The sequence below is a fragment of the Oncorhynchus gorbuscha genome, linkage group LG05 (assembly GCF_021184085.1).
Source record: "Oncorhynchus gorbuscha isolate QuinsamMale2020 ecotype Even-year linkage group LG05, OgorEven_v1.0, whole genome shotgun sequence".
In the NCBI taxonomy this organism is placed as follows: Eukaryota; Metazoa; Chordata; class Actinopteri; order Salmoniformes; family Salmonidae; genus Oncorhynchus; species Oncorhynchus gorbuscha.
This window is the reverse complement of record NC_060177.1, coordinates 24257799-24282101: the sequence shown is the minus strand read 5'-3', so window position 1 is coordinate 24282101 and position 24303 is coordinate 24257799. Positions and strand designations below refer to the sequence as shown.

Genomic DNA, 24303 nt, shown 5'->3' with positions numbered 1-24303 from the left:
CTGTGAACTGTAAAAGCTGAGCTCTGACGTCATGTCTAGCATGTTACTGTACAGCCACTGGTTTCCAATTTTGGTGCTTGTCAATTACAAAATCTGCCATTTTCAACATGTGGAAATGGTTATTCTGAATGAATCGTGAATGAGAAAGTTACAAAGGCGTATGATGTTTGGGCCTCTAACGTTCTCACTCATCATTATTCATGATTCATTCATGATTATCCATAATCATGGTAGCATCCACATTAGTACTGAAGTGTTCGGAAACATATTCTATTCTTATTTACAATGAAAGTGACTCCAGAATGACACACTACATTGTTTACCATTAATTTCTATTGGGAACAACAATCTGAAACACAACCAAAACAAATTACAAATGCATCCAACAAGTTTGAAGAGTCACAAGTGTGATGTAGTCATTGCGTGCTAGGAATATGGGAACATATATTACACTTTTCACTAATTTAATACAGAAGTGAATTTGTCCAAATACTTGACACCTTAAAATGGGGGGACAAGATATATGAAGTGCTTTAATTTCTAAACGGTAAAATGGATATGTATGAAAATAACCTCAAATGAAAGGTAACATTTTGTGCTCTCGCCTCAAATTAAACATTTGAGCTCAAATCCAAAATGCTGGAGTATAGAGCCAAATGAAAAGTTTCAGCTTCACTGTCCAAATAAGTACATAGGGGAGTGTAAATGTGGTGAGTTATCACTTGATTCATTCTGACAATGGTCAGAATAACTTTTACTCCACGAATAGGCCTAGTTTATATTCAAGTACGCCAACACTGAGTAGGCCTACCTGTTTGTATTGCTACCTTCCAGGTGTATTTGGCTTTCATTTGGTTATTTCTGGTCTCTGTAATTGTCACATCGACATATTTTGAATGACTGAGCAGCATCAAGCAGTGAATGCCAGTTGTACGTATGACCTACAATACATAAAGGCTGGTATGTTTGTGTGCATGTTGCTGCCTCAGTCACATTTAGTCTAGATCTAGGTTGTTAACACTGGTGTTTTGTCCAAAAGTACAGACCTATGTTTTGACTTTTGATGAATACTATTATACCTTTTATAGCAATTTGTCTCCATTAAATCCAGGTATTGGAAATAGAATATCCCCCTGGGTCTTATTAAGAGTGAAAGGTAGGCTATTTGGTTCTGAATACATTAAACTAACTCAAGTATGACCAAGCAGTGATTTGTTTTAGTAGTGTTATGGTTTGCCAACGGCCACATAGCTGAACTGCTGACTAAGACCCAGGATAGTCTCCCTTTTAGTTCTAAGTGTGTAAAATTGTGCATACATGGGGCCTCGTCCAAACTTTAGACACGCCATGTAGGCCTGACTCAGACTTTCAGGCTTTGTAAATTATAATTCATTGATATCAATAGATTTGCGCAGATCTTAACATAGTGTACATGTATACAATATATCAGTGTTGATACTAGAGGTTGACCGATTAATCGGAATGGTCGATTAATTAGGGCCGATTTCAAGTTTTCATAGCAATCTGAAATCGGTATTTTTGGACACCGATTTGGCTTTTTTAATATATTTTTTTGCACCTTTATTTAATCTTGATTTAACTAGGCAAGTCAGTTAAGAACACATTCTTGTTTTCAATGACAGCCTAGGAACGGTGGGTTAACTGCCTCGTTCAGGGGCAGAACGACAGATTCTTACCTTGTCAGCTCGGGGGGGAATTCAATCTTGCAACCTTACAGTTAACTAGTCCAACACTCTAACCACCTGCCTCTCATTGCACTCCACGAGGAGACTGCCTGTTACGCGAATGCAGTAAGCCAAGATAAGGTGAATGCACCAATTTGTAAGTCGCTCTGGATAAGAGCGTCTGCTAAATGACTTAAATGTAAATGTAAGTTGCTAGCCAGCATTAAACTTATCTTATAAAAAACAATCAATCCATCAATCATAATCACTAGTTATCTACACATGGTTGATACTACTAGTTTATCTAGTGTGTCCTGTGTTGCATATAATCGATGCGGTGCGTATCGTTGCTCCAATGTGTACCTAACCATAAAATCAATACACAGAAGTATATATTTTTAAACCTGCTTATTTAGCTAAAAGAAATCCAGGTTAGCAGGCAATATTAACCAGGGGAAATTGTCAGGGTATATGCAACAGTTTGGGCCACCTAATTTGTCAGAATTTTACGTAATTATGACAGAACATTGAAGGTTGTGCAATGTAAACAGGAGTATTTAGACTTATGGATGCCACCCGTTAGGTAAAATAAGTAAAGGTTCCGTATTTTACTGAAAGAATAAACATCTTGTTTTCGAGGTGATAGTTTGTGGATTCGACCATATTAATGACCTACGGCTCGTATTTCTGTGTGTTATCATGTTATGACTAAGTCTATTATTTGATAGAGCAGTCTGACTGAGCGATGGTAGGCACCAGCAAGCTCATAAGCATTCATTCAAACAGCACTCTTGTGTGTTTGCCAGCAGCTTTTTGACTTCAAGTCTATCAACTCCCGAGATTAGGCTCGTGTAACCAATGTGAAATGGTTAGCGGGGTGCGCGCTAATAGCGTTTCAAACGTCACTCGCTCTTGGAGTTGGAGTGGTTGTTCCCCTTGCTCTGCATGGGTAACGGTGCTTCGAGGGTGGCTGTTGTCGATGTGTTCCTGGTTCGAGCCCAGGTAGGAGCGGGGAGAGGGACGGAAGCTATACTGTTACACTGGCAATACTAAAGTGCCTATAAGAGCATCCAATAGTCAAAAGTTAATGAAATACAAATTACAAATGGTATAGAGAGAAATAGTCCTATAATTCCTATAATAACTACAACCTAAAACTTCTTACCTTGGAATATTGAAGACTCATGTTAAAAGGAACCACCAGCTTTCATATGTTCTGAGCAAGGAACGTAAACGTTAGCTTTCTTACATGGCACATATTGCACTTTTACTTTCTTCTCCAACACTTTGTTTTTGCATTATTTATACCAAATTGAACATGTTTCATTATTTATTTGAGGCTAAATTGATTTTATTGATGTATTATATTAAGTTAAAATAAGTGTTCATTCAGTATTGTTGTAATTGTCATTATTACAATTAAATTTTTAAAATGGCCGATTAATCGGCATCGGCTTTTTTGAGTCCTCCAATAATCCCAATAATCGGTATTGGCGTTGAAAAATCATTAGCGGTCGACCTCTAGTTGATACTTAGTGGCTCTTGATACCCCCATGCCCATCACGGGTTGTTGTGGGAATAGTCACTATGTGGTGTGACGTGGGCGCCCTGACTGCGTCAGTCTCAACTGGTGAGTCATTATCACATCCAGCCTGTGCCACTTTCATAGCATTACAGTATGGAACTGACCTACTGCAGGCCAGGCTGACAGTAATGCCCCAGAATAGCCCCAGCCTCACACAATAGCTTTTAGTTGATATGGAGTGAAATGTCAATGACCGCATATTAAATTAAACCAGCTACTGGCTGTTATATGAGGTGTCGAATGACAGGTGATGCCGCATATATCCCTTTGTGTTTCAAAGCTGCTTTATACATGAAATTAAGCTCTCTATAGTTGCCTAGTTTTGTGCCGAGCTACTGTAGGAGTGAAGTTTGTTTGTAATAGGTATGAATGTTTAAACGTTAAAATGAAGTTGGGATCAATTATTTTAAGAAAAATCGCCAGCCGATAAGCAATTTTTTATTTTTTTCCCCCCACAAAATTCAAATCACAATGCAGTTACCACAAAACATATGACTTTCTGTACTTTCTCTAGGGCTTTTCAGACTGCTGTTAGGGGACCCTTCATTAATTAACTTATTTGTATTTTATGATTGCATTGTGTGTATGGTTTTGTGTGTATGATTGTGTGGATTTGTTTTTTATGATGAACGTGTATATTGTGCTTTTTTGTATAGATATGTATATTTTTATCTACAGGGCTCATCTGTCAAAATAGTGATACAAAAAAAGTGTGTGTGTATTAGGACACCCATTCCTCAGTTTCATATAGAATTATGCTGAAACTCATTCCTCTTGATTTCCTGTAATTGAATACCAGTGGGTAAAAATATGTGTGGGGGCACAGCGCAGGAGAAACATTAGAAGCATAGCTGCTGCTGGGAGCCAGTAGCGCCAGAGTCTTGAGTGAGTGGCCTGAAACAGAAATGAACAGTTCTCCAGTCTGAGATGCCGAAGAGACTCCTGTGTTCTTGTTTCTAGTGAAGCAACCAGGAGGAGTGGGGCTTTTGGAAGAGGCAGGGGGGTGTCGGACACGGTCTGTCTATATTTCAGAAGGCACAGTTGCAACAAGGCTGAGGTTTGGCTGGAATGGGAGTACTGCCTTTTAAAGCCTTGGTGCAGCTCTCTGTGACTGGGTTGAGTTCAGTTCCATAAAGAGGCAGACCACTGGGGTTACTTCAGTCTGAGGGGCTTGTGCGTTTGGGTCGTGGCTCCACAGAAGAGTGCCTGACCTCCCCTGACTACTAGCCTTACAGGGCAGCCCTGAGAGGAATGTAGATTGTCACCAGAGCTATTTTGGCTATGTGCAACCGCTAATGATTGTAATCACAGAGCAGAACGGGACTCTGAGAAGTTTTTCCTCCCCAGCAGTTCTCTTGCCATACCACGCTCACTACTGTCTCCCAGAGATTAGAGCGTTAGCCGAATGGCACGTCGGCTCCGCTTGCACTTTGCGTCGAGAAGAAGCAACACGGATCCTCTGTCAGAGAGCCTGAGCAGCCATGGTGAGGAGAGCGGTCTCTGTGTGTCAACCCGCAGCCCCGCAGAGATCCTAGCGCACAGCTCTGTCCAAATGAAGGTGATTCCAGGGAAGCTAGCCTTGGCTTTGCCTCCCCTGTCCCCGGAATACGGTAATTTACAGCGCTACTCATCCGTATTTATACCCAAGGTGAACACCGTCAGCAAGAAGAGTACTCTGCAGATCTCCCTGCAGCCCCGTGGCAAGCTGAATGGAGAGCTGGAGAACAGCACTGAGGGCGGGGAGCCAGGGGTCTGCGAGGTGGGAGCAGGCAGTGGCTCAGACGGGGTATCCTGTAGCAGCAGCACGGCCAGTGACGCAGGCTACTGCAGCAGCAGCAGCATCTTTGAGCCAGAGTTCCCAGATCAGCGTAGGGCATCCCATGAGAGAAGTCTGCCCCGTAGGAAAACCAGGGTCCCCCTGAGACGCTGCTCCTCCCTGGTTATATTTCCAAGGAGCCCCTGTAATACACCACCAGCCTCCCCGATCAGCCCTGTGGCACTACCCGCCTTGCCTCTAGCCAGGGGCTCCTATCAGACTTCTCACCAGCTCCAGTTGTCCCCCAGTGAGCCCCCGCAGGAGGACGAGACGGGGACCTCAAAAGCGTCCATCGCCACGGCGATGAACGGCCTACGACTCTCTAAAGGCAGCTTTCCGTCAACTGAGTTCAGAGACGCCAGGCCCATGGTGCATTTTAACATTCCCCTTCCAGATAAACCTAAAGACAAAATGGAGGAGTGTGAGAAGACTGACCACTCGGCTACCTTAGACAGACCGTGTCGCGACAAGGCCGACCTATCGGCAAATTTAGACCAACACTCCAGTGTGCTACTGCACTTTGCCCACCAGCGACCAATGTCTGGGAAGGCATCTAGAAACAGAACAACAGTCAATGTTGAATGTCCTGAATCTCCAACCCAGCCCCCTCAGTCGGAGGGTGAATGTTGCCCTCGACACATTAAGCTGTTTCGCAGCACTTCTGCTTGCTTTCTCCCCTCAACTAAACTTTCAGAGAGGAGCCACATTGCCGGTCTCGCAGACAATGGAAATGGACAGGAAATGCCTGAGGAAAACCATTGTCATCACGCCTTACAAAGGAGCTTTTCTCTGGAAGTCCCCTACCATAATACTAGTATTTCATGTCACGTTTCCAACCAAAAACTATCTAACTCTCCACATGTGCACATCCATGTGTCCCACGGCTCTGGGGCAAGGGTCTCTAGCCCTGTCATTGATGTAAACACTAACCACAAAGGGGATCACATACAAAAGAGCCCTGCAAGAAAGACCACGGTGAGTTTTTTCCTTCACTGGGTGGGGTAGGATAGGAGCTTAGCAAGGCTGAGAATAGAGAGAAATTAGGCCAATGCTTTGGCCAAATGTAGTAGAATGGGTGGTACATTTATTGGTTAAATTATAGAATTTATGTTTTCAACTGTGTAGTGTGATAGTGTATTGGCTAATTGTGGTTGGTCTGTATTTGAACCATTTCACTTCTAACCTCAATAAATAGAGATTGTGGTATTCACTAAGTGGGGTATTTATGTTGTACTTGTTATGTTCGTCACCCATAAGATGGCGTATCTGAAATGCTCCATTAGATTCCATTTTAAATATGTTGTGCTGTTTAGTAAAGCAGTAAACCTACTCTCTAAGAGCGATGGCTAAGAGTTTGTGTGTAACTTTCAGTGATTTCCATTTGATAATGCTACCTCCTTAATTGCTCAGTGCTCAGTCTGTACCCTACATGTTTCTCTGTTTACTCAGCCTTTGGGCTCCCTGCGAGCAAGCAGGAGCAAAGTTCAGTAACTGAGAAGACAGCTACAGCTAAGTCATGCGATTAACAAGCCCAATGTGGACAAAAATTGAAAGGTATTCAGTTGTATAACAGTAAACCATTAACATACTTGCACCCAGCAAAATGCTAAAAGAGAAAGAAAAGAAAGCCTCCCTCTTGCAATTACTGGTCTGCGGCGGCCTTGTGAGTGTTTCTGTACACACGTGCTTTGGTTAAGAGGGGTTCTCTGTTTTTATTATTCTAATAGTGCTTTGAGTAATCAGTTTAAGTATTTACCCCTGACTAAATTTAGTTGTGGGAAAAGCAGGGCCCCCCGTCTCGCTATAAATAAAGCTCCTCTGAAATATTCCCCCCGACTCCAGATAGTCTGTCCCGCTGTTGCCCTGACCAGCCCTATGAATTCAAATTGAACAACGTGATACTAGAGTAGCGCTCATTTATGCCAGCCTTCCGCAGGCCTGGGGATCATGTTATGTAGGTAGAGGGTGTTTGGAGACGGAGTCTTTTACAGTAAAAGGATGGTGTGTTCCCTTCCTCGCGGGTCCCCCTGCTAGACCGTGTTTGTAAAGCATCATGAATCAGTCCTTCTCCCCCTCTATCACTCATGTTCCCTTGCTCCCTCTCCCTCTTTGCACTTAGCAGCTTGTCAAGTAAGACCCGCACCAGCAATTAGCCAAAGCTGCTATCGTTATAACAGCTGAACTCTTATATAAATCTCATTTAGGACATGAGAGACCCTCCGCTGCATATCTCTTGCTTAAGCCCAGCAGGTCATAAGCATATGCGCTCCTGTTTTACGACTTATTTTAATCCAGTGATAGCCTCCTAGTGAAGCTCCTCTGGAAACATAATCTGAATAACAGTTGCAAGACATGTTTATTACATTTATTCCACAGGACACTTTTGATATTTTTGACTGGTATATTCTACTTTTATTAGCTCCAATCAGTACTGTTGCCAGGAAATGGCTTGTGCTATTTAAAGAGGGCTGACTGATAACATATGTTCCTGTATTTTGACACTGTTAGTCTCAAAGTAAGAGTTCTCTGATGTAGGGAAAACTAGATACTCAAAACGCTGGTGTATGTGTTGCCTGTCAGTGGAGCGTGAAGAGAAGGTAGACAAAAGCGTGCTGCCAGAATTGTGCCAGAATTAGCCACGCGGTGAGAGCTTTGAAGTCCGAGGCGAGCCCTCATGGCCTCCACTGTGGCTACATCTCCTCCCTCCTTATTTACTTTCTCTCTGTCTTTCCCACTCTCTTCTTCCCTCTGCCTCTCTGTGTTCCTTGCCTATTTCTTGTGAGCTGACCAGATGCCTTTTGGACATTGACAAGGCTAAGCACCATCTTGATATGAGCCCTGATACCTCACTGAGCCTGATAAGTGACCATTTCTCCTGATCAGTCGATACACCTTAACCCATATTTGGCTGTTTAAAGGGCAAAATAGTAGCAGCCCCAGAATCATGATCAGCAGCTCAGTGTTGTGGCCAAACACAGAGGATAAACAAGACACCAAGCATGAGAATGAGGAGAATGAGATGAATGACAGTCTCATAATGTAAACATTGAATCTCCCTAATCATGACGATCAGTCCCCAGGCAGTGAAGTTCAACAGAGCTCAAAGGTCATGCTCGTTTTTTGCATCACATCTGAGTGTTGTCCTGGATGATGCAAGAATGACCTGCTTTTCCTTCCAAGGTCGTGTAAAGATACTGTACAGTAGCAGAGCTGTTGGCAAACACTGTTTTCCAAGACCAAGCTGGTTGACTACAGTAATCAGACTATCGATAATGAATAACAGGTGACCGAATGCGTTGTTCCCTCTAATTTTTGCAGCACTGAGCAAATTTAAAGTCTGCTGAGAGCAAACGTCAATATTGTGAAAATTCTGTGCAACTTCCTTTGTGAACACTGAGGTTGTAGACCCTTTAATTTCCTATTTTAATAGTGACCAGGTAGGCTACTGTGACTATTTCATAATAATCTAGCCCTAGCAGAGTGGCCTACCATAAAAAAAACTATGAAGAAAATGCATCACATAACATTTTAACATGGAAATAGCGGTTCTATCATTCAGCCTACAGAAGCGGCCAATGTGTAGTGTTCAATGTAGGCCTACATTCCTTGAGACTTTGGAAAAAAAACATGCAAGCTTGGCATTAACCTGTTTATCCACTTGTCCTTCAGATGAGGTGACTGAACATTTTGTTTTGATGCAAGAAACCACTTTACAAAATAAAATATATTATTATCCCCATACCGTTATTACAGAGAATCAGACAAATTATGCTACTCTCAGCCTATTGACTACTTAGCTTATTCAAGCCTTTTTTCAAATACAACACTGGCCATTTAGGGCACACAAAAAAAAACTCTTTCCCTAACTCGCTTTTCAAAGATGGCTAGAAATGTTCACATTTTGTGCTCTTGTAGGAAGCAATCAATCCCACATTTCTGACTACAAATGAGCTATAAATTGGCTAATAAATCACGAACTAGAAAATAATATGACCAAATGTACATACGTGGCTATTTGCAGCTCTCGCTTTGATCTAAAAAAAAGTGCATAATAATCGTTCATGCTGTAAAACAGTCCAGTTCAAAGTGAATGGCACAAATCCGTATATGGCAATGGTTGATTTGCATATAGGTCTACTGCAGCTCTGATTTGGATATGGCGCACGTAGTATGCAGGCCTGAGTCCTGCCTGCCAATGCAATAGAAGTCCTACCCCGATGTGCTCTGCCAACAAAATCTCTTGCGTAGTTAGTTTTGCATAATAATTATTGCGTAATTCATTTTATTTTGTTATGTTGCATTGAAAGTGGCTATTGCATTGATTCAAAATGCACGCAGAGACGTACAAATGCTATCCATGAGTTCATCTGACTCTGAGGAAGTGGATAAAGGGCTTCATTGCTAGAATCCTGACGTTTCCCTTTAACTAGATATAATTTTTCCAGATAGGGTCCCCAGCTTTTTCTGTTGTCAATTTGGGGTTGTGTGCAGTGCCATTTATTTGGAACACCTTGTCTAATAGAACTATGTGTATAATGTGCCAATGAATACATTTACAACTAAATCATCCATGAGGGCTGATGGCACGTGCTGTAAAGGTGACTGTATCATGGAAAATTATTATCTATCTTGGCTAGTCGTGTGTGTGTGTGTGTGTGTGTGTGTGTGTGTGTGTGTGTGTGTGTGTGTGTGTGTGTGTGTGTGTGTGTGTGTGTGTGTGTGTGTGTGTGTGTGTGTGTGTGTGTGTGTGTGTGTGTGTGTGTGTGTGTGTGACTCATACCTATTGCACTTGAGAGGTAGGTAGGTGTGTGTGTGCGTGCGAGCCGGCAAACATGCCGATACATTGTAACCACTCCCTTTTTTGTTGGACTGACTCATGAATGACTACTGTACATGACTCCCCATTACAATCTCTTATATCCTTCCGCAGACACGTGATGACTTTCTGGGGCAGGTGGACGTGCCATTACACCAGATACCGGTGAATCAAGTGCAAGGAAATTGTTTATTTAGCACTTGCATAATGTATGTGGAAACCAATTTTCCTAAATCAACATGTTTCCAATCCCACGTCTAAAGGAGTAGGCTATTCTGTGCTGTTTGGTGTTCCATGTTCTCCTTTAGATATCATTTGTTGGAGATCTGTACACTTTACATAGTTATCTTCACCCATGAACTCTTCATAGGCGCACTCATGTAAACATACCCCTAAACATACCCCTCATGTTCCACAACGTTGTCCATAGTTATGGAAATACAGTCCTCCATATTTGTTACTTTTTCCTACCTTTAGATGGCATTTACAGTAGACCTACTGTACATCTGTCCACTGTCTATACAGGAATTGTTTATTGTTCATATATTATACAGTTACTGCATGCGTAGATGTTATACAGCAAATATCTTTATAGAGCATTTCAACTGGTTTTTAAATACTTTTATTTTTGTTTATTTTTTCAGACAGAAAATCCTAACATTGAAAGGCCATACACATTCAAGGATTTTCTACTTCACCCGAGAAGGTTGGCATTATTTCATGATTATTCAAGCTGCTTATCCTTCCTGGTTTAACATGGATTTACTTTGTGACATTTTTATCACATTCAGCCTCTTGGCATTGCATAAATTAATTTGAATAATATCTTGAGTTCCATTCCAGTGAGTTTGCCTAACATTCAATAACCTTATTTCCTGAGGTGTATAAATTAAGCTCAAATAACATGAGGCACATATTGATTTTACCTCGGAGAAAGCTCAATTTCATGTTTGAGTCCGTCACAATGATAAATTGTTCGAATGACATTTATTGTGTATTTGATACACCTAAGAGGCTCACATTACTCTCATTTAGAAAGTGCACTGTTTTCCATGTCATTTGTTTTGTAAAGTGTTTACTTTTTGTTTTGATGTAGTCACAAATCCAGGGTCAAGGGTCATCTCCGTCTGAAGATGACCTACTTACCCAAAAACAACTCAGAGGATGCTGCAGAACAGACTGAAGACATGGATGTAAGACCGCCACCCACCCAACCTACCCCTATCTCCTGCCCTCTGTCCCCCCTGATATTGAATATTCCCATGCCGTCACCCCCCTCCTCCTTTGATTAGACTGTGTCTAATCTACGTGCCTTGGCTATTGCTCAGTCGGCGTGCTTCAGTATATACATGTAACAGCATATTGGTGCTCAGAGCCAGGAGAAAAGACACTAGGCTTGTTTTACCAATGTCAAGCCAAGATGGCTGATTGCCTGCCATCTCCCTCCTGATGTAGTTTTGATAAAACCAGCCTGTCATCATTCTTGAACATGCTTAATGTAAGCAGTGGCTAGGAACACCATGTCCAAAAGGCCAATCTATATTTGTCTCACCATGGGTCACTTCAATAAATTACAAGTCCCTATGATTGCCACTGAATTTTCTGAGTAGTGGCCAAGACCTTGTTTGACTTGAACAAACGTATGTAGAGGATTTGGGCAATGTTGACATCTGCATGTGCCGTGTTGTGTAACAGTTGTTTTTGTTGTACAGCCTAGCTGGGAGTTTCTAGAGGGCCAGGACATGTCCGGTCCCAGGCATAACCACCTGCTGCCTGCAATGCCCCCTGGCTGGGAGGAGAGGCAGGACAACCTGGGCAGGACCTACTATGTCAACCACGAAACCAGGACGACACAGTGGCACAGGCCCATAGTACAGTAAGTCTGGGGTTCTCCTGTCATGTCCTTTATTCTGACAGCTTGAACTTAATCTAGCACTATTTCAACACAATGGTAGTATTGGAATACAGTAACACCTGATTGGTCAAGAGATGAGAAGTTGACTGTGAGTGTGTGTGTTTCCCTGTGTAGAGACAGCCAGGTGGAGGCAGAGCAAAGGCAGAACATCCACATGGAGGCCCAGCACGCCTTCACTGCCCGCAGGCAGATCTCCGACCAAGAGGACTCCAATGACAGACACGAGTCTCCTGAGGTAACTTTCAAGTCAATCGAAGTTCAATTAATGTATTGAAAAATTCACATTAAAGTTTAATGACACTTTAAATTCATAAATTGAATTACAGTTATTCTCCTGAATTGGATATTGAAATGGAGACGAGACTCTATTATATCCTTTTGCGGTCTCTGGTACGATTATGAAACAACTGTACGTGGTGTGCAGTCCAACTATACGACCTATCTAAGGTATATAGGCCCGGACCTAAACTCAGCAAAAAAAGAAAAGTCCCTTTTTCAGGACCCTGTCTTTCAAAGATAATTCGTAAAAATCCAAATAACTTAACAGATCTTTATTGTAAAGTGTTTAAACACAGTTTCCCATGATTGTTCAATGAACCACAAACAATTAATGAACATGCACCTGTGGAATGGCCGTTAAAACACTAACAGCTTACAAATTAAGGTCACAGTTATGAAAACTTAGGACACTAAAGAGATCTTTGTACTGACTCTGAAAAACACCAAAAGAAAGATGCCCAGGGTCCCTGCTCATCTGCGTGAACGTGCCTTAGGCATAATGCAAAGAGGCATGAGGACTGTAGATGTGGCCAGGGCAATAAATTGCAATGTCTGTACTGTGAGACGCCTAAGACAGAGCTACAGGGAGACCGGACGGACAGTTGTTCGTCCTCGCAATGGCAGACCACGTGTAACAACACCTGCACAGGATCGGTACATCCAAACATCACACCTACAGGACAGGTACAGGATGGCAACAACATCTGCCCGAGTTACACCAGGAAAGCAGAATCACTCCATCAGTGCTCAGACTGTCCACAATAGGCTGAGAGAGGCTGGACTGAGGGCTTGTAGGCCTGTTGTAAGGCAGGTCCTCACCAGACATCACCGGCAACAACGTCGCCTGTGGGCACAAACCCATCGTCGCTGGACCAGACAGGACTGTCGAAAAGGTGCTTTACACTGACAAGTCGCAGTTTTGTCTCACCAGGGGTGATGGTCGGATTCGTGTTAATCGTCGAAGGAATGAGCGTTACACTGAGGCCTGTACTCTGGAGTGTGATCGATTTGGAGCTGGAGGGTCCGTCATGGTCTGGGGCGGTGTATCGCAGCATCATCGGACTGAGCTTGTCATTGCAGGCAATCTCAACACTGTGCGTTACAGGGAAGACATCCTCCCTCATGTGGTACCCTTCCTGCAGGCTCATCCTAATAATAATAATAATATATGCCATTTAGCAAACGCTTTTATCCAAAGCGACTTACAGTCATGTGTGCATACATTCTACGTATGGGTGGTCCCGGGGGATCGAACCCACTACCCTGGCGTTACAAGCGCCATGCTCTACCAACTGAGCTACAGAAGGACCACAGCATGACAATGCCACCAGCCATAATGCTCATTCTGTGCATGATCTCGTGCAAGACAGGAATGTCAGTGTTCTGCCATGGCCAGCGAAGAGCCTGGATCTCAATCCCATTGAGCATGTCTGGGACCTGTTGGATCGGAGGGTGAGGGCTAGGACCATTCCCCACAGATATGTCCGGGAACTTGCATGTGTCTTGGTGGAAGAGTGGGGTAACATTTCACATGCCGAACTGGCAAATCTGGTGCAGTCCATGAGGGGGAGATGCACTGCAGTTCTTATTGCAGCTGGTGGCCACACCAGATACTGACTGTTACTTTAGATTTTGACCCCCCTTTGTTCAGGGACACATTATTCCATTTCTGTTAGTCACATGTCTGTGGAACATGTTCAGTTTGTCTCAATTGTTGAATCTTGTTAGGTTCATACAAATATTTACACGTTTGCTGAAAATAAACGCAGTTGACAGTGAGGATGTTTCTTTTTTTGCTGAGTTTATAAGGACAATATCTTACGACCATGTGTTCTGGTCCTAGCCCCTCTCTTTAGAGGCTGCTAACCGAGCAAATTACTAAATGTCAGGAAGGCCCTTAACAAGATCAAGTTCAGGATCAGGGTGTTCCGCAAAGTCCCCCAAAAAAGTTGCACTACTGAAGTCATATGACATGTCAGTTTTGTGTAATAACGTCACTCCGTGCCAGAACAAGCAGGCCAGAACTGTTTTCTTAGCTTATAGCCAGATAAGAAGACAGTGACGTAACACTATCAAGACATCCTTCAGATGGTAAACTCTTCATTTGTCTTGTTTCCTGTCTGCTCCAGAGCTGGGAAATCATGACAGAGGATGAGTCCACCTTGTACAACAGCCAGTGCTCCCCCCCTCCACCCCACTCCCCCCTGGAGTTTCACTCTTTCTGTGATGAGCTCAGTCGCCTCCAGGCCTCGGGTGCCACATCCGGCAACCGACGTACCTCCCTCCAGGTGAATAATTTACTGGCCGGCGCTGACCGGGCTCCCGTTATTAATCAACCGACACCCAAAGCCTCCTGGGGATACGCGTCCTCCACAGTTCCAAGAAGGGACTGAAACACACGTTATAGCTTGTGTTATAACAACACAGCTATAATCAGTCCCTCCAGGATTTCGCTGGGATTTTTTGTGATATGCAAATATTACTGATTTTGCAAATATTTTACATGGCAATATGCAAAGTTTTTCTGTGTGGCTTGATTGAACCATATTATGCAGTATATGTGCACTGCTGATTGGTTGGAGTTGGAAGTCCTTGCATAATATTGTTGATTTAAAAAAACATTTCAAATGCATTTGCGTAATCTTGGAGGGACTGTAATATTTTAGTGTAAGACGGGTATTAGTGCCTGTCTAGAGCTGGAGAATATGTGCCTATTAACACGTGTATGGGTAATGACTGTGGTTTCTGTCGTCTTGCTCTCTTCAGCTGCAGGGCCCTTCCAGTCATTCAAGTCACTCCAGTCGCAGAGGCAGTGCCCAGACTCTGACCGTAGAGGAACACCCTGTTCATCCTGTGGTGTGTTGCATTCCCTGAATCCCCTCCGCCCTCACACACACACACACACACACAACACTCCTGTATTACAGCAGTATTTGTGGGATAGGGTCATCTGAGCTGAGATTTAGCATGTAAGTGTGGCTTCCATAGTTTTCCGAGATGATGCAAGGACAGTGAGAATGCAGTCATTAGGTTTGAGCATGTAGCTCAGTGATTCAGAGGAAGTTATTGTTCTATTCACTTGAGGTATTGTTGTATGGATTGTTTGATGCCTCTCTCTCTCTTTATGTTGTTTAATAGTTGTTAGCAACCTCAGCGGGGCTGCCTCCAGGCTGGGAGGAGAAGCAGGATAGTAAGAGCAGACCCTACTACGTTAATCACAACAGCAGGATAACCACTTGGACACGGCCACTCATCCAGGTAGGCTGCATTCCTCCTTCTTTTGCTCTCACTCTCTCTCAAACCACAGTGCACTGAAGAAGTATTCAAAGTCATGTCAAAAGCCAATCAGGACCTACTTAACTTGTGTAGTTCCAGTGCTTTCGGAAAGTATTTAGACCCCTTGACTTTTTCCACATTTTGGTAGGTTACAGCCTTATTCTAAAAATGATTACATTGTTTTTTTCCCCTCATCATTCACAATATCCCATAATGACAAAGCAAAAACAGGTTTTTAGAAACGTTTGCTAATTATTATTTTTTTAAGTAATCAGTCCCTTACTCAGTACTTTGTTGAAGCACCTTTGGCAGCAATTACAGCATCGAGTACTCTTGGGTATGACGCTACAAGCTTGGCACACCTGTATTTGGGGAATTTCTCCCATTATTCTCTGCAGATGCTCTCAAGCTCTGTGGGGTTGGATGGAAAGCATTGCTGCACAGCTATTTTCAGGTCTCCAAATATGTTTGATCAGGTTGAAGTTCCTGTTCCACTCAAGGACATTCAGAGACTTGTCCCGAAGCCCTGCGTTGTCTTGCCTGTGTGCTTAGGGTCGTTGTCATGTTGGAAGGTGAACCTTCACCCCAGTCTGAGGTCCTGAGCGCTCTGGAGCAGGTTTTCATCAAGGATCTCTCTGTGCTTTTCTCCGTTTGTCTTTGCCTCGATCTTGACTAGTTTCCCAGTCCTTGCTGCTGAAACACATCCCCACAGGATGACTGGCCACCAGGCTTCACCATAGGGATGGTGCCAGGTTTCCTCCAGATGTTATACTTGGCGTTCAGGCCAAACAATTCAATCTTGGTTTCATCAGACCAGAGAATCATGTTTTTCATGGTCTGAGAGTCCTTTAGGTGCCTTCTGGCAAACTACAAGCGGGCTGTCATGTGCCTTTTACTGAGGAGTGGCTTCCGTCTGGCCACTCTACCATAAAGGCCTGATTGGTGGAGTGCTGCAGAGATGGTTGTCCTTCTGGAAGTTTCTCCCATCTCCACAGAGGGACTCTAGAGCTCTGTCAGAGTGACTATCAAGGCCCTTCTCCCCCGATTGCTCAATTTGGCAGGGCAGCCAGCTCTAGGAAGAGTCTTGGTTGTTACAAACATCTTCCATTTAAGAATGATGGAGACCCAGTTGAGTCATGCGAGCGGTGTCGATAGACCCTATTCTGCAGATAACATACTGCGCATCAGTAGCCGCAGGACTAACCTCCCAACAGACTTTACAATGTGCTTTTACACCCGGCCAACATCAAGAGCCTGCAAAGTACTTATAGGAGACTTAAACCCTTTACCCGTCTGTATTACTAGCGTCACCACCAGCTGGGCGTCGGCCACTGTGTTCTTGTGGACCTTCAAATCTGCAGAAATGTTTTGGTGCCCTTACCCAGATCTGTGCCTCAATACAATCCTGTCTTGGAGCTCTACAGACAATTCCTTCGACCTCATGGCTTGGTTTTTGCTTTGACATGCACTGTCAACTGTGGGACCTTTTTATATGGACAGGTGTGTGCCTTTTCAAATCATGTCCCATCAATTGAATTTACCACATGTGGACTCCAATACAGTTGTAGAAACATCTCCAGGATGATCAATGGAAATGTGATGCACCTGAGTTCAATTTCGAGTCTCATAGCAAAGGGTCTGAATACTTATGTAAATAAGGTATTTCGGTTTTCACTTTGTAGTTATGGGGCTATTGCTGAGGATAATTTTGAATTTAATCAATTATCAATTTTAGACTACGGCTGTAATGTAACGTGGAAAAAGTCAAGGGGTCTGAATACTTTCCGAAAACACTGTAGATAATGTTGATATAGGATCCAGTCCACCCTCCTATTGAGTATACCAATAGTGTTCATCTTCATCTCTTCTTCCATGTTCCAGATAACCTCAGAGGCAGCAGCCCAGGCTCTTCTATCCCAGAACGCCACTGTGTACCAGCCCCCCATGCTCCCTCCTGAGGGCTCCCCCCAGCACTCCCCCGGCTCACAGAGGGAGTGTGGTTTCATGCCGGCGGGCTGGGAGGTCCGCAATGCCCCAAACGGAAAACCCTTCTTCATCGACCACAACACTAAGACCACTTCCTGGGTGAGAGAGCAAGCACCTGCATACCGCCATTCTTAAAAGGACATGCAGTACCAGTCAAAAGTTTGGATACACTTACTCATTCAAGGTTTTTTCTTTATTTGTACTATTTTCTACATTGTAGAGTAATAATGAAGACATCAAAACTATGAAATAACACACATGGAATCATGTAGTAACCAAAAAAGTGTAAAACAATTCAAAATATATATTTTATATTTGAGATTCTTCAAAGTAGCTACCCTTTGCCATAATGACAGCTTTGCACACTCTTGGCATTCTCTCAACCAGCTTCATGAGGAATGCTTTTCCAACAGTCTTGAAGGAGTTCCCACATATGCTGAGCACTTGTTGGCTACATTTCCTTCACTCTGTGGTCCAACTCATCCCAAACCATCTCAATTGGGTTGAGGTCAGGTGATTGTGGAGGCCAGGTCATCTGATGCAGCAATTCATCACTCTCGTTCTTGGTCAAATAGCCCATACACAGCCTGGAGGTGTGCTTTGGGTCATTGTCCTGTTGAAAAACAAATGTTGATCCCACTAAGTGCAAACCAGATGGGATGGCGTATCTCTATAGAATGCTGTGGTAACATGCTGGTTAAGTGTGCCTTGAATTCTCAATATATCACCGACAGTGTCACCAGCAAAGCACCCCCACACCATCACTCCACCTCCATGCTTCACGGTGGGAACCACACATGCAGAGATCATCCTTTCATCTATTCTGCGTCTCACAAAGACACGGAGGTTGGAACCAAAAATCGCACATTTCGACTCATCAGACCAAATGACAGATTTCCATTGCTCGTGTTTCTTGGCCCATGTAAGTCTCTTCTTGTTATTGGTGTCCTTGAGTAGTGGTTTCTTTGCAGCAATTCGAACATGAAGGCCTGATTCACGCAGTCTCCTCTGAACAGTTGATGTTGAGATGTGTCTGTTACTTGAACTCTGAAGCATTTATTTGTGCTGCAATTTCTGAGGCTGGTAACTCTAATGACCTTATCCTCTGCAGCAGAGGTAACTCTGGGTCTTCCTTTCCTTTGGCGGTCCTCATGAGAGCCATTCTCATCATAGAGCTTGATGTTTTTTTCCGACTGCACTTGAAGAAACTTTCAAAGTTCTTTTAAATTTCTTTACATTCGTGTCTTAAAGTAATGAGGGAGTGTTTGTTTCTCTTTGCTTATTTGAGCTGTTCTTGCCATAATATGGACTTTGTCTTTTGCCAAGTAAGGCTATCTTCTGTAACCATCCCAACATTGTCTCAACACAACTGATTGGCTCAAACGCATTAAGAAGTTAAGAAATTCCACAAATTAACTTTTAACAAGGCGCATCTGTTAATTAAAATGCATTCTAGGTGACTACCTCATGAATCAGGTTTGAGAGAATGCCAAGAGTGTGCAAAGCTGTCATCAAGGCAAAGGGTGGCTGCTTTGAAGAATCTCAAATATTCAATATATTTTGATTTGTTTACACATTTTTGGTTACTACATGATTCCATATGTGTTATTTCATAGTTTTGATGTCTTCACTATTACTCTACAATGTAGAAAATAGTACAAATAAAGAAAAAACCTTGAATGAGTAAGTGTGTCCAAACTTTTGACTGGTACTATATATGTAGTTTTTCTTGATCAGGTCACATGATCAAGAAATACACCCAGGCCCTACCTATAGGGTCTAGTCACACATCATCATGGCCAGAATGTCCACTGGACAATACTGCCATTCTCACTACTCCTTCCTGTTTGTGTGACTTATTTCCTGTTTATCTGGCTGTGAACAGGAAGACCCCAGATTGAAGATTCCTGTGCACATGAGGAGGAGACCTTCGCTAGACCCAACTGACCTCGGGCCAATGCCGGTAAGCTTTACAATAATATCATACCCAATAATAGCATTCTAAGAAGGCAATTAGCAGCCCAATGTGATGAGCCTCTTAAAGTTGAAAATTGCTGAGTGAATGGTTGATTTTTAAGGGGGGAAATGATGGTGGGAGTAATGTTTGTGCTATCCCTTATCTTAGCCTGGCTGGGAGGAGAGGGTCCACAGTGATGGGAGGATATTCTACATAGATCACAGTATGTATGGCATGTATTAAAATGTATTAAAATTTGTGAAAAATGCATACGCCGACTACCAATGCTGAATAAATCTGATGTATTTTCAGATACGAAGAACACACAATGGGATGATCCAAGATTGCAGAATTCAGCCATAACTGGACCAGTAAGTACAGATTATATATTTTAAAAGCTATAGCTAGAGATTTTTATTTATTAGATTCCGATTGGGTCATATTGCATTCCTCATAAATTACTCTTTCTCTTTTTGGAGTCAGGTTCTCCAGGTTGGCCATAAAACCGCGTAATTCATAATGTGTTCATAATTGATTTCCGGTCATTGGATCTCCCATCCTTGTCTATTTTAGGCTGTGCCTTACTCCAGAGACTATAAACAGAAGTATGAATACTTCCGGAAGAAGATGAAGAAACCAGTAAGCATTGTTTTTATTTCACAATTAGGCCAGATATACAGAACATTCAAACTGTAAAAGCCTATCTTGTCTTTCTTTCAATCATCCTCACAATATCTTCTATGACATTTAGTCTAGCTACATCCCCTGACCTGATGTCAACTCAGCTCTTCAGTAGAAAGTCCACTCACTCAGCCTGCTCTATCTCCAATTCCAGGCTGACATCCCCAATCGCTTTGAGATGAAGCTCAGGCGGAACGCCGTGCTAGAGGACTCCTACAGACGAATCCTGTCAATCAAGAGGGCTGACTTCCTGAAGGCTCGGCTGTGGGTGGAGTTTGAGGGAGAGAAGGGCTTGGATTACGGTGGCGTGGCCAGGGAGTGGTTCTTCCTCATCTCCAAAGAGATGTTCAACCCCTATTATGGGCTGTTTGAGTATTCTGCCACGTGAGTCTATTTGAATGTGTTAGAATTCCATTTTCAGGCAAGGAAAAATGGAACATGCCCTCAATGGGGCTTGTTAGTGAATAACATCTCTGACAGCATTATGAATCACTTTAATGAGGGGATATGTTCTGGAATGGATCAGAGAAGGATTTGGATAACTTTAGAGCTGTTTTAAGTTTCTCCTCTGCCTGTTCTGTGTCAGGGACAACTACACTCTGCAGATCAACCCCAACTCAGGCCTCTGCAATGAGGACCACCTGTCCTACTTCAAGTTCATTGGCCGTGTGGCAGGCATGGCTGTCTACCATGGCAAGCTGCTGGATGGTGAGTCTCACTGCTGGGGATTTTGCTCATGAACTTTGTGTTTGGTAAAAGATCATTAATTTGTATAATCGTAGTGTTACACAAGTGTGTGTGTGTAGAGAAACTAAGAGCGGAGGACAGCTCTATGCTTGGGCCACAAGGATTAGGTGTGTGTTGAACAGATCCTGACATGTAATTTTTTTCTAGCCTTCTTCATCAGGCCTTTCTACAAGATGATGTTGCAGAAGCCCATTACTCTACAGGACATGGAATCTGTGGTAGGTGCCTAATACTATCTAGATTACTCTCACATCTTCCCATCACCTAATCAGATAGTAGAGACATGATAAATCAGAGAGCTAAAACAGCAGTGTTTCACCATAAGAGGTAATGGTGTTTGTGTGTTGTTATTTCAGGACAGTGAGTACTTCAACTCCCTGAAGTGGATATTGGAGAATGACCCGATAGACCTGGATCTGAGGTTCACAATAGACGAAGAGCTCTTTGGACAGGTGGGACCTGCTTCCTATTTGTTGTTTGGCACAAGTATTTTCTGTTCAATCTTGTGCCTATTGAGTGAAGTGGATAAAGTCGATGCTAGGTGGTACTCTGGTATCAGTCATGCTGACATGACATTTCCTCTTTAGACACACCAGCATGAGCTGAAGCCAGGAGGATCTGAAATAGTTGTCACCGATGACAACAAGAAGGAATACATCCAGTAAGCACCAGAGCCCTCTGCTGGTAGAAAGAGGAAACACGCCTCATACTCACTGCCATGTAGTGCTGTTCAGCTGGTTACCTGTTGGTGACCCACAAGTCACGTATTTGGCCTTGGAAGGGTTTGCTAATGGACAGTGAAACCACCACCCACCACATAATGTCTGCATCATTAGATAAATTTGAAATTATTTTCAAATTATTTTGAATGCTTCCATTTCAAAGTAAACCTTTTCTTTGTCAGTCTTGTCATGCAGTGGAGGTTCGTGAACAGGATACTGAAGCAGATGACCGCATTCAAGGAGGTAAACACTAGGTTTTATTGAGATGTTTTGATTGAGTTGTGATGAGATTGAAAGAAATGGTTGACCTATTACTTGTTTCTCTCTCTTGTCTTAGGGATTCTATGAGTTGATACCCCAGGATCTCATCAAGATATTTGACGAGAATGAGCTGGAGGTGGGTGTCATTCCTATCACTCTGAAATGTATGCATGACTGAGAGCCTGTCTTTCCAGATAGTTGAGTGATGTTCTATCTTGTTTTTGTCTCTCTCTCTAGCTCCTGATGTGTGGCCTGGGAGACGTGGATGTGAACGACTGGAGGGAGAACACCAAGTACAAGAATGGCTACTGTCCCAACCAGCCTGTCATCCTGTGGTTCTGGAAGGTAAGAGGATACTCCACCACTAGAACAGAAGCCTCTGGATTCTAGAATGTTTTTGTTAGGGATGCAGGATTGATCGGTGACCATATCGATATCGGACGATAATTGGTTAAAAAAAATATTATGTCTATCTGTCTGATGTGGAGACAAAGGACAATGATGGAGACCGTGGTCTGTGGCGTTTTTTAAAAGTGGGTAGGACAATGTGAAGAAAAGGTTTTCCTATGAATTTGGCTTTAGCGTCCAAATGGTTTGAGCTATTAGCTATTATTAGCCCATTCCTGAAAGCGAAAACTCCCAGGAACGCGTTGGATATCGCTAAATATCTGATATCGGCCCAGAATTTCCACATTGTGCAGCCTTAGTTTTTGGGTGAATTCTCAATATTCATTCCAACTATTTGATGATATTTTGTCATTCTCAGACTGTTCTGCTGATGGATGCAGAGAAGCGTATCCGCCTGTTGCAGTTTGTGACTGGCACCTCCCGGGTCCCAATGAATGGCTTTGCAGAGCTCTACGGTGAGTCCTCTTCTCTACTTCTCTGTATTAAGACTCATTTGTATAATACAGGGTACATTCTGGTTATGTTTTTAACCATTTTGTCATTACATAGATTGATATGAACTTTGAAACATGGATTTTGAGTTGTAACCAGAGCTGTTTGTATAAGATTCTCACCTCCTAATCTTGTTTTATGTTGTGAAATCGCAGGGTCTAACGGACCACAGCTGTTTACCATTGAGCAGTGGGGAACACGAGACAAACTACCCAGAGCCCACACATGGTGAGTAACTAACAATACAGCAGTTTGGCTAATAGTCCTACCTGGTTACTGCAACAAATGTGCATTTGAATTTGGTTCTGTTTTACCGTCTTCAGCTTCAACCGGCTGGACCTGCCTCCCTATGAGTCGTTTGAGGAGCTGAGGGAGAAGCTACACATCGCCATAGAGAATGCACAAGGCTTTGATGGAGTAGATTAGGGGAGTGTGTGGCCTATGGCGCAGATGTTAAAAGGGCAGTTACTGCCAGTGAACTGAGGGCTAGCACCAAGTTTTTGTGCTGTAGTTCTGTTTAATGCTGATAAAACACCTAATATTCAGGTCCAGACCTGACAACCGCCTGAGAAGATGGAGAACAATCACAGACAGCAAGGTCTTTGGTGCTCCTCTCTCCTGCACAGTGGAAGGGATGGATGATGAGTGAAAATCACTTCTTAAATCACTCTTGGTCTGTGAAGTTTACAAATAGTTTTTTTGTGTCTCGTAAATATGTATGTATACTTAAACCAGATCTATATACAATTTATCAAATGCATTATAGCATACAGATATTATTGTTCATCTATGATAAACATTCTATCATGAGGAGATTGACATTGGACTTCGATATACATTACCGTATATACACTGGTGTCGAAAGAGTTCAACAGGGATTCTGGCCCATGACTCCAATGCTTCCCACAGTTGTGTCAAGTTGGCTGGATGTATTTTGAGTGGTGGACCACGGGAAACTTAAGTGTGAAAAACCATGCAGTGTTGCAGTTCTTGACATAAACCGGTGCGCCTGACGCCTACTACCATACCACTTTCAAAGGCACTTCAATCTTTTGATTTGCCCATTCACCCTCTGAATGGCAGACACAAGCCTTGTCTCGAGGCTTAAAAATCCTTCTTTAACCTGTCTCCTCCTTCTACACTGATTGAAGTGGATTTAACAAGTGACATCCATAAGGGATCATAGTTTTCAGCTGGTCAGTCTATGTAATGGAAAGAGCAGGTGTTTTCTTCCTGTTTTGTACAATCAGTGTATGTGTACGCAATTGACAGTGAATGCACTTTTGTATAGCTTACTGAGGAAACCACAGACTCCACATTAGACTCCATTGAAAAACCATGTTGCCATTGCTTTCTCATTCTTGCACACACACTTGCAAAATATTTCCTCTGCTGTTTTTTTATTCAGTGATGGATGTATTATTTTTTATTCCGCTATTCCAGGGCTCTCAACCCTGTTCCTGGAGCGCTACCCTTCTGTAGGTTTTCACCTCCAACCCCAGTTGTAACTAATTAACATAATCAGGAGCACTAGATTAAGGTTGGACTGAACCTACAGGACAGTAGGTCTCCAGAAACAGGGTTGGAGAGCCCTGCTCTATTCATGGGTGTTATAGAGCAGTATAATACTCTATTTTTAGGAGTACATGTATTTTTTTCAAATTGCTCTATGTAATA

The 24303-nt window shown here is 43.0% G+C and overlaps 1 protein-coding gene across 4 annotated transcripts in view; it reads left to right on the top strand.

Moving 5' to 3' along the window:
* LOC124035717 (E3 ubiquitin-protein ligase NEDD4-like) overlaps positions 1–23728 on the top strand; it is a 37464-nt gene extending 13736 nt beyond the window's left edge. For 2 of the 4 annotated variants that reach the window (XM_046349320.1, XM_046349319.1), the window contains 24 exons: positions 10017–10067; positions 10547–10608; positions 10999–11095; positions 11615–11778; positions 11932–12052; positions 14226–14384; positions 14863–14952; positions 15235–15354; positions 17254–17457; positions 19244–19321; positions 19484–19538; positions 19628–19686; positions 19889–19954; positions 20151–20380; positions 20583–20704; positions 20891–20961; positions 21100–21195; positions 21331–21404; positions 21648–21708; positions 21803–21862; positions 21964–22071; positions 22493–22589; positions 22782–22854; positions 22950–23728. In XM_046349320.1, the coding sequence (XP_046205276.1) occupies positions 10017–10067; positions 10547–10608; positions 10999–11095; positions 11615–11778; positions 11932–12052; positions 14226–14384; positions 14863–14952; positions 15235–15354; positions 17254–17457; positions 19244–19321; positions 19484–19538; positions 19628–19686; positions 19889–19954; positions 20151–20380; positions 20583–20704; positions 20891–20961; positions 21100–21195; positions 21331–21404; positions 21648–21708; positions 21803–21862; positions 21964–22071; positions 22493–22589; positions 22782–22854; positions 22950–23052 (2421 nt within the window). In that variant the 3' untranslated portion in view covers positions 23053–23728. Of the gene's footprint in view, positions 1–4099; positions 6062–10016; positions 10068–10546; positions 10609–10998; positions 11096–11614; positions 11779–11931; positions 12053–14225; positions 14385–14862; positions 14953–15234; positions 15355–17253; positions 17458–19243; positions 19322–19483; positions 19539–19627; positions 19687–19888; positions 19955–20150; positions 20381–20582; positions 20705–20890; positions 20962–21099; positions 21196–21330; positions 21405–21647; positions 21709–21802; positions 21863–21963; positions 22072–22492; positions 22590–22781; positions 22855–22949 lie in introns of those variants that run through there. The other 2 variants (XM_046349317.1, XM_046349318.1) reach the window with 2 other exon arrangements.
* The last annotated feature ends 575 nt before the right edge of the window (positions 23729–24303 follow it).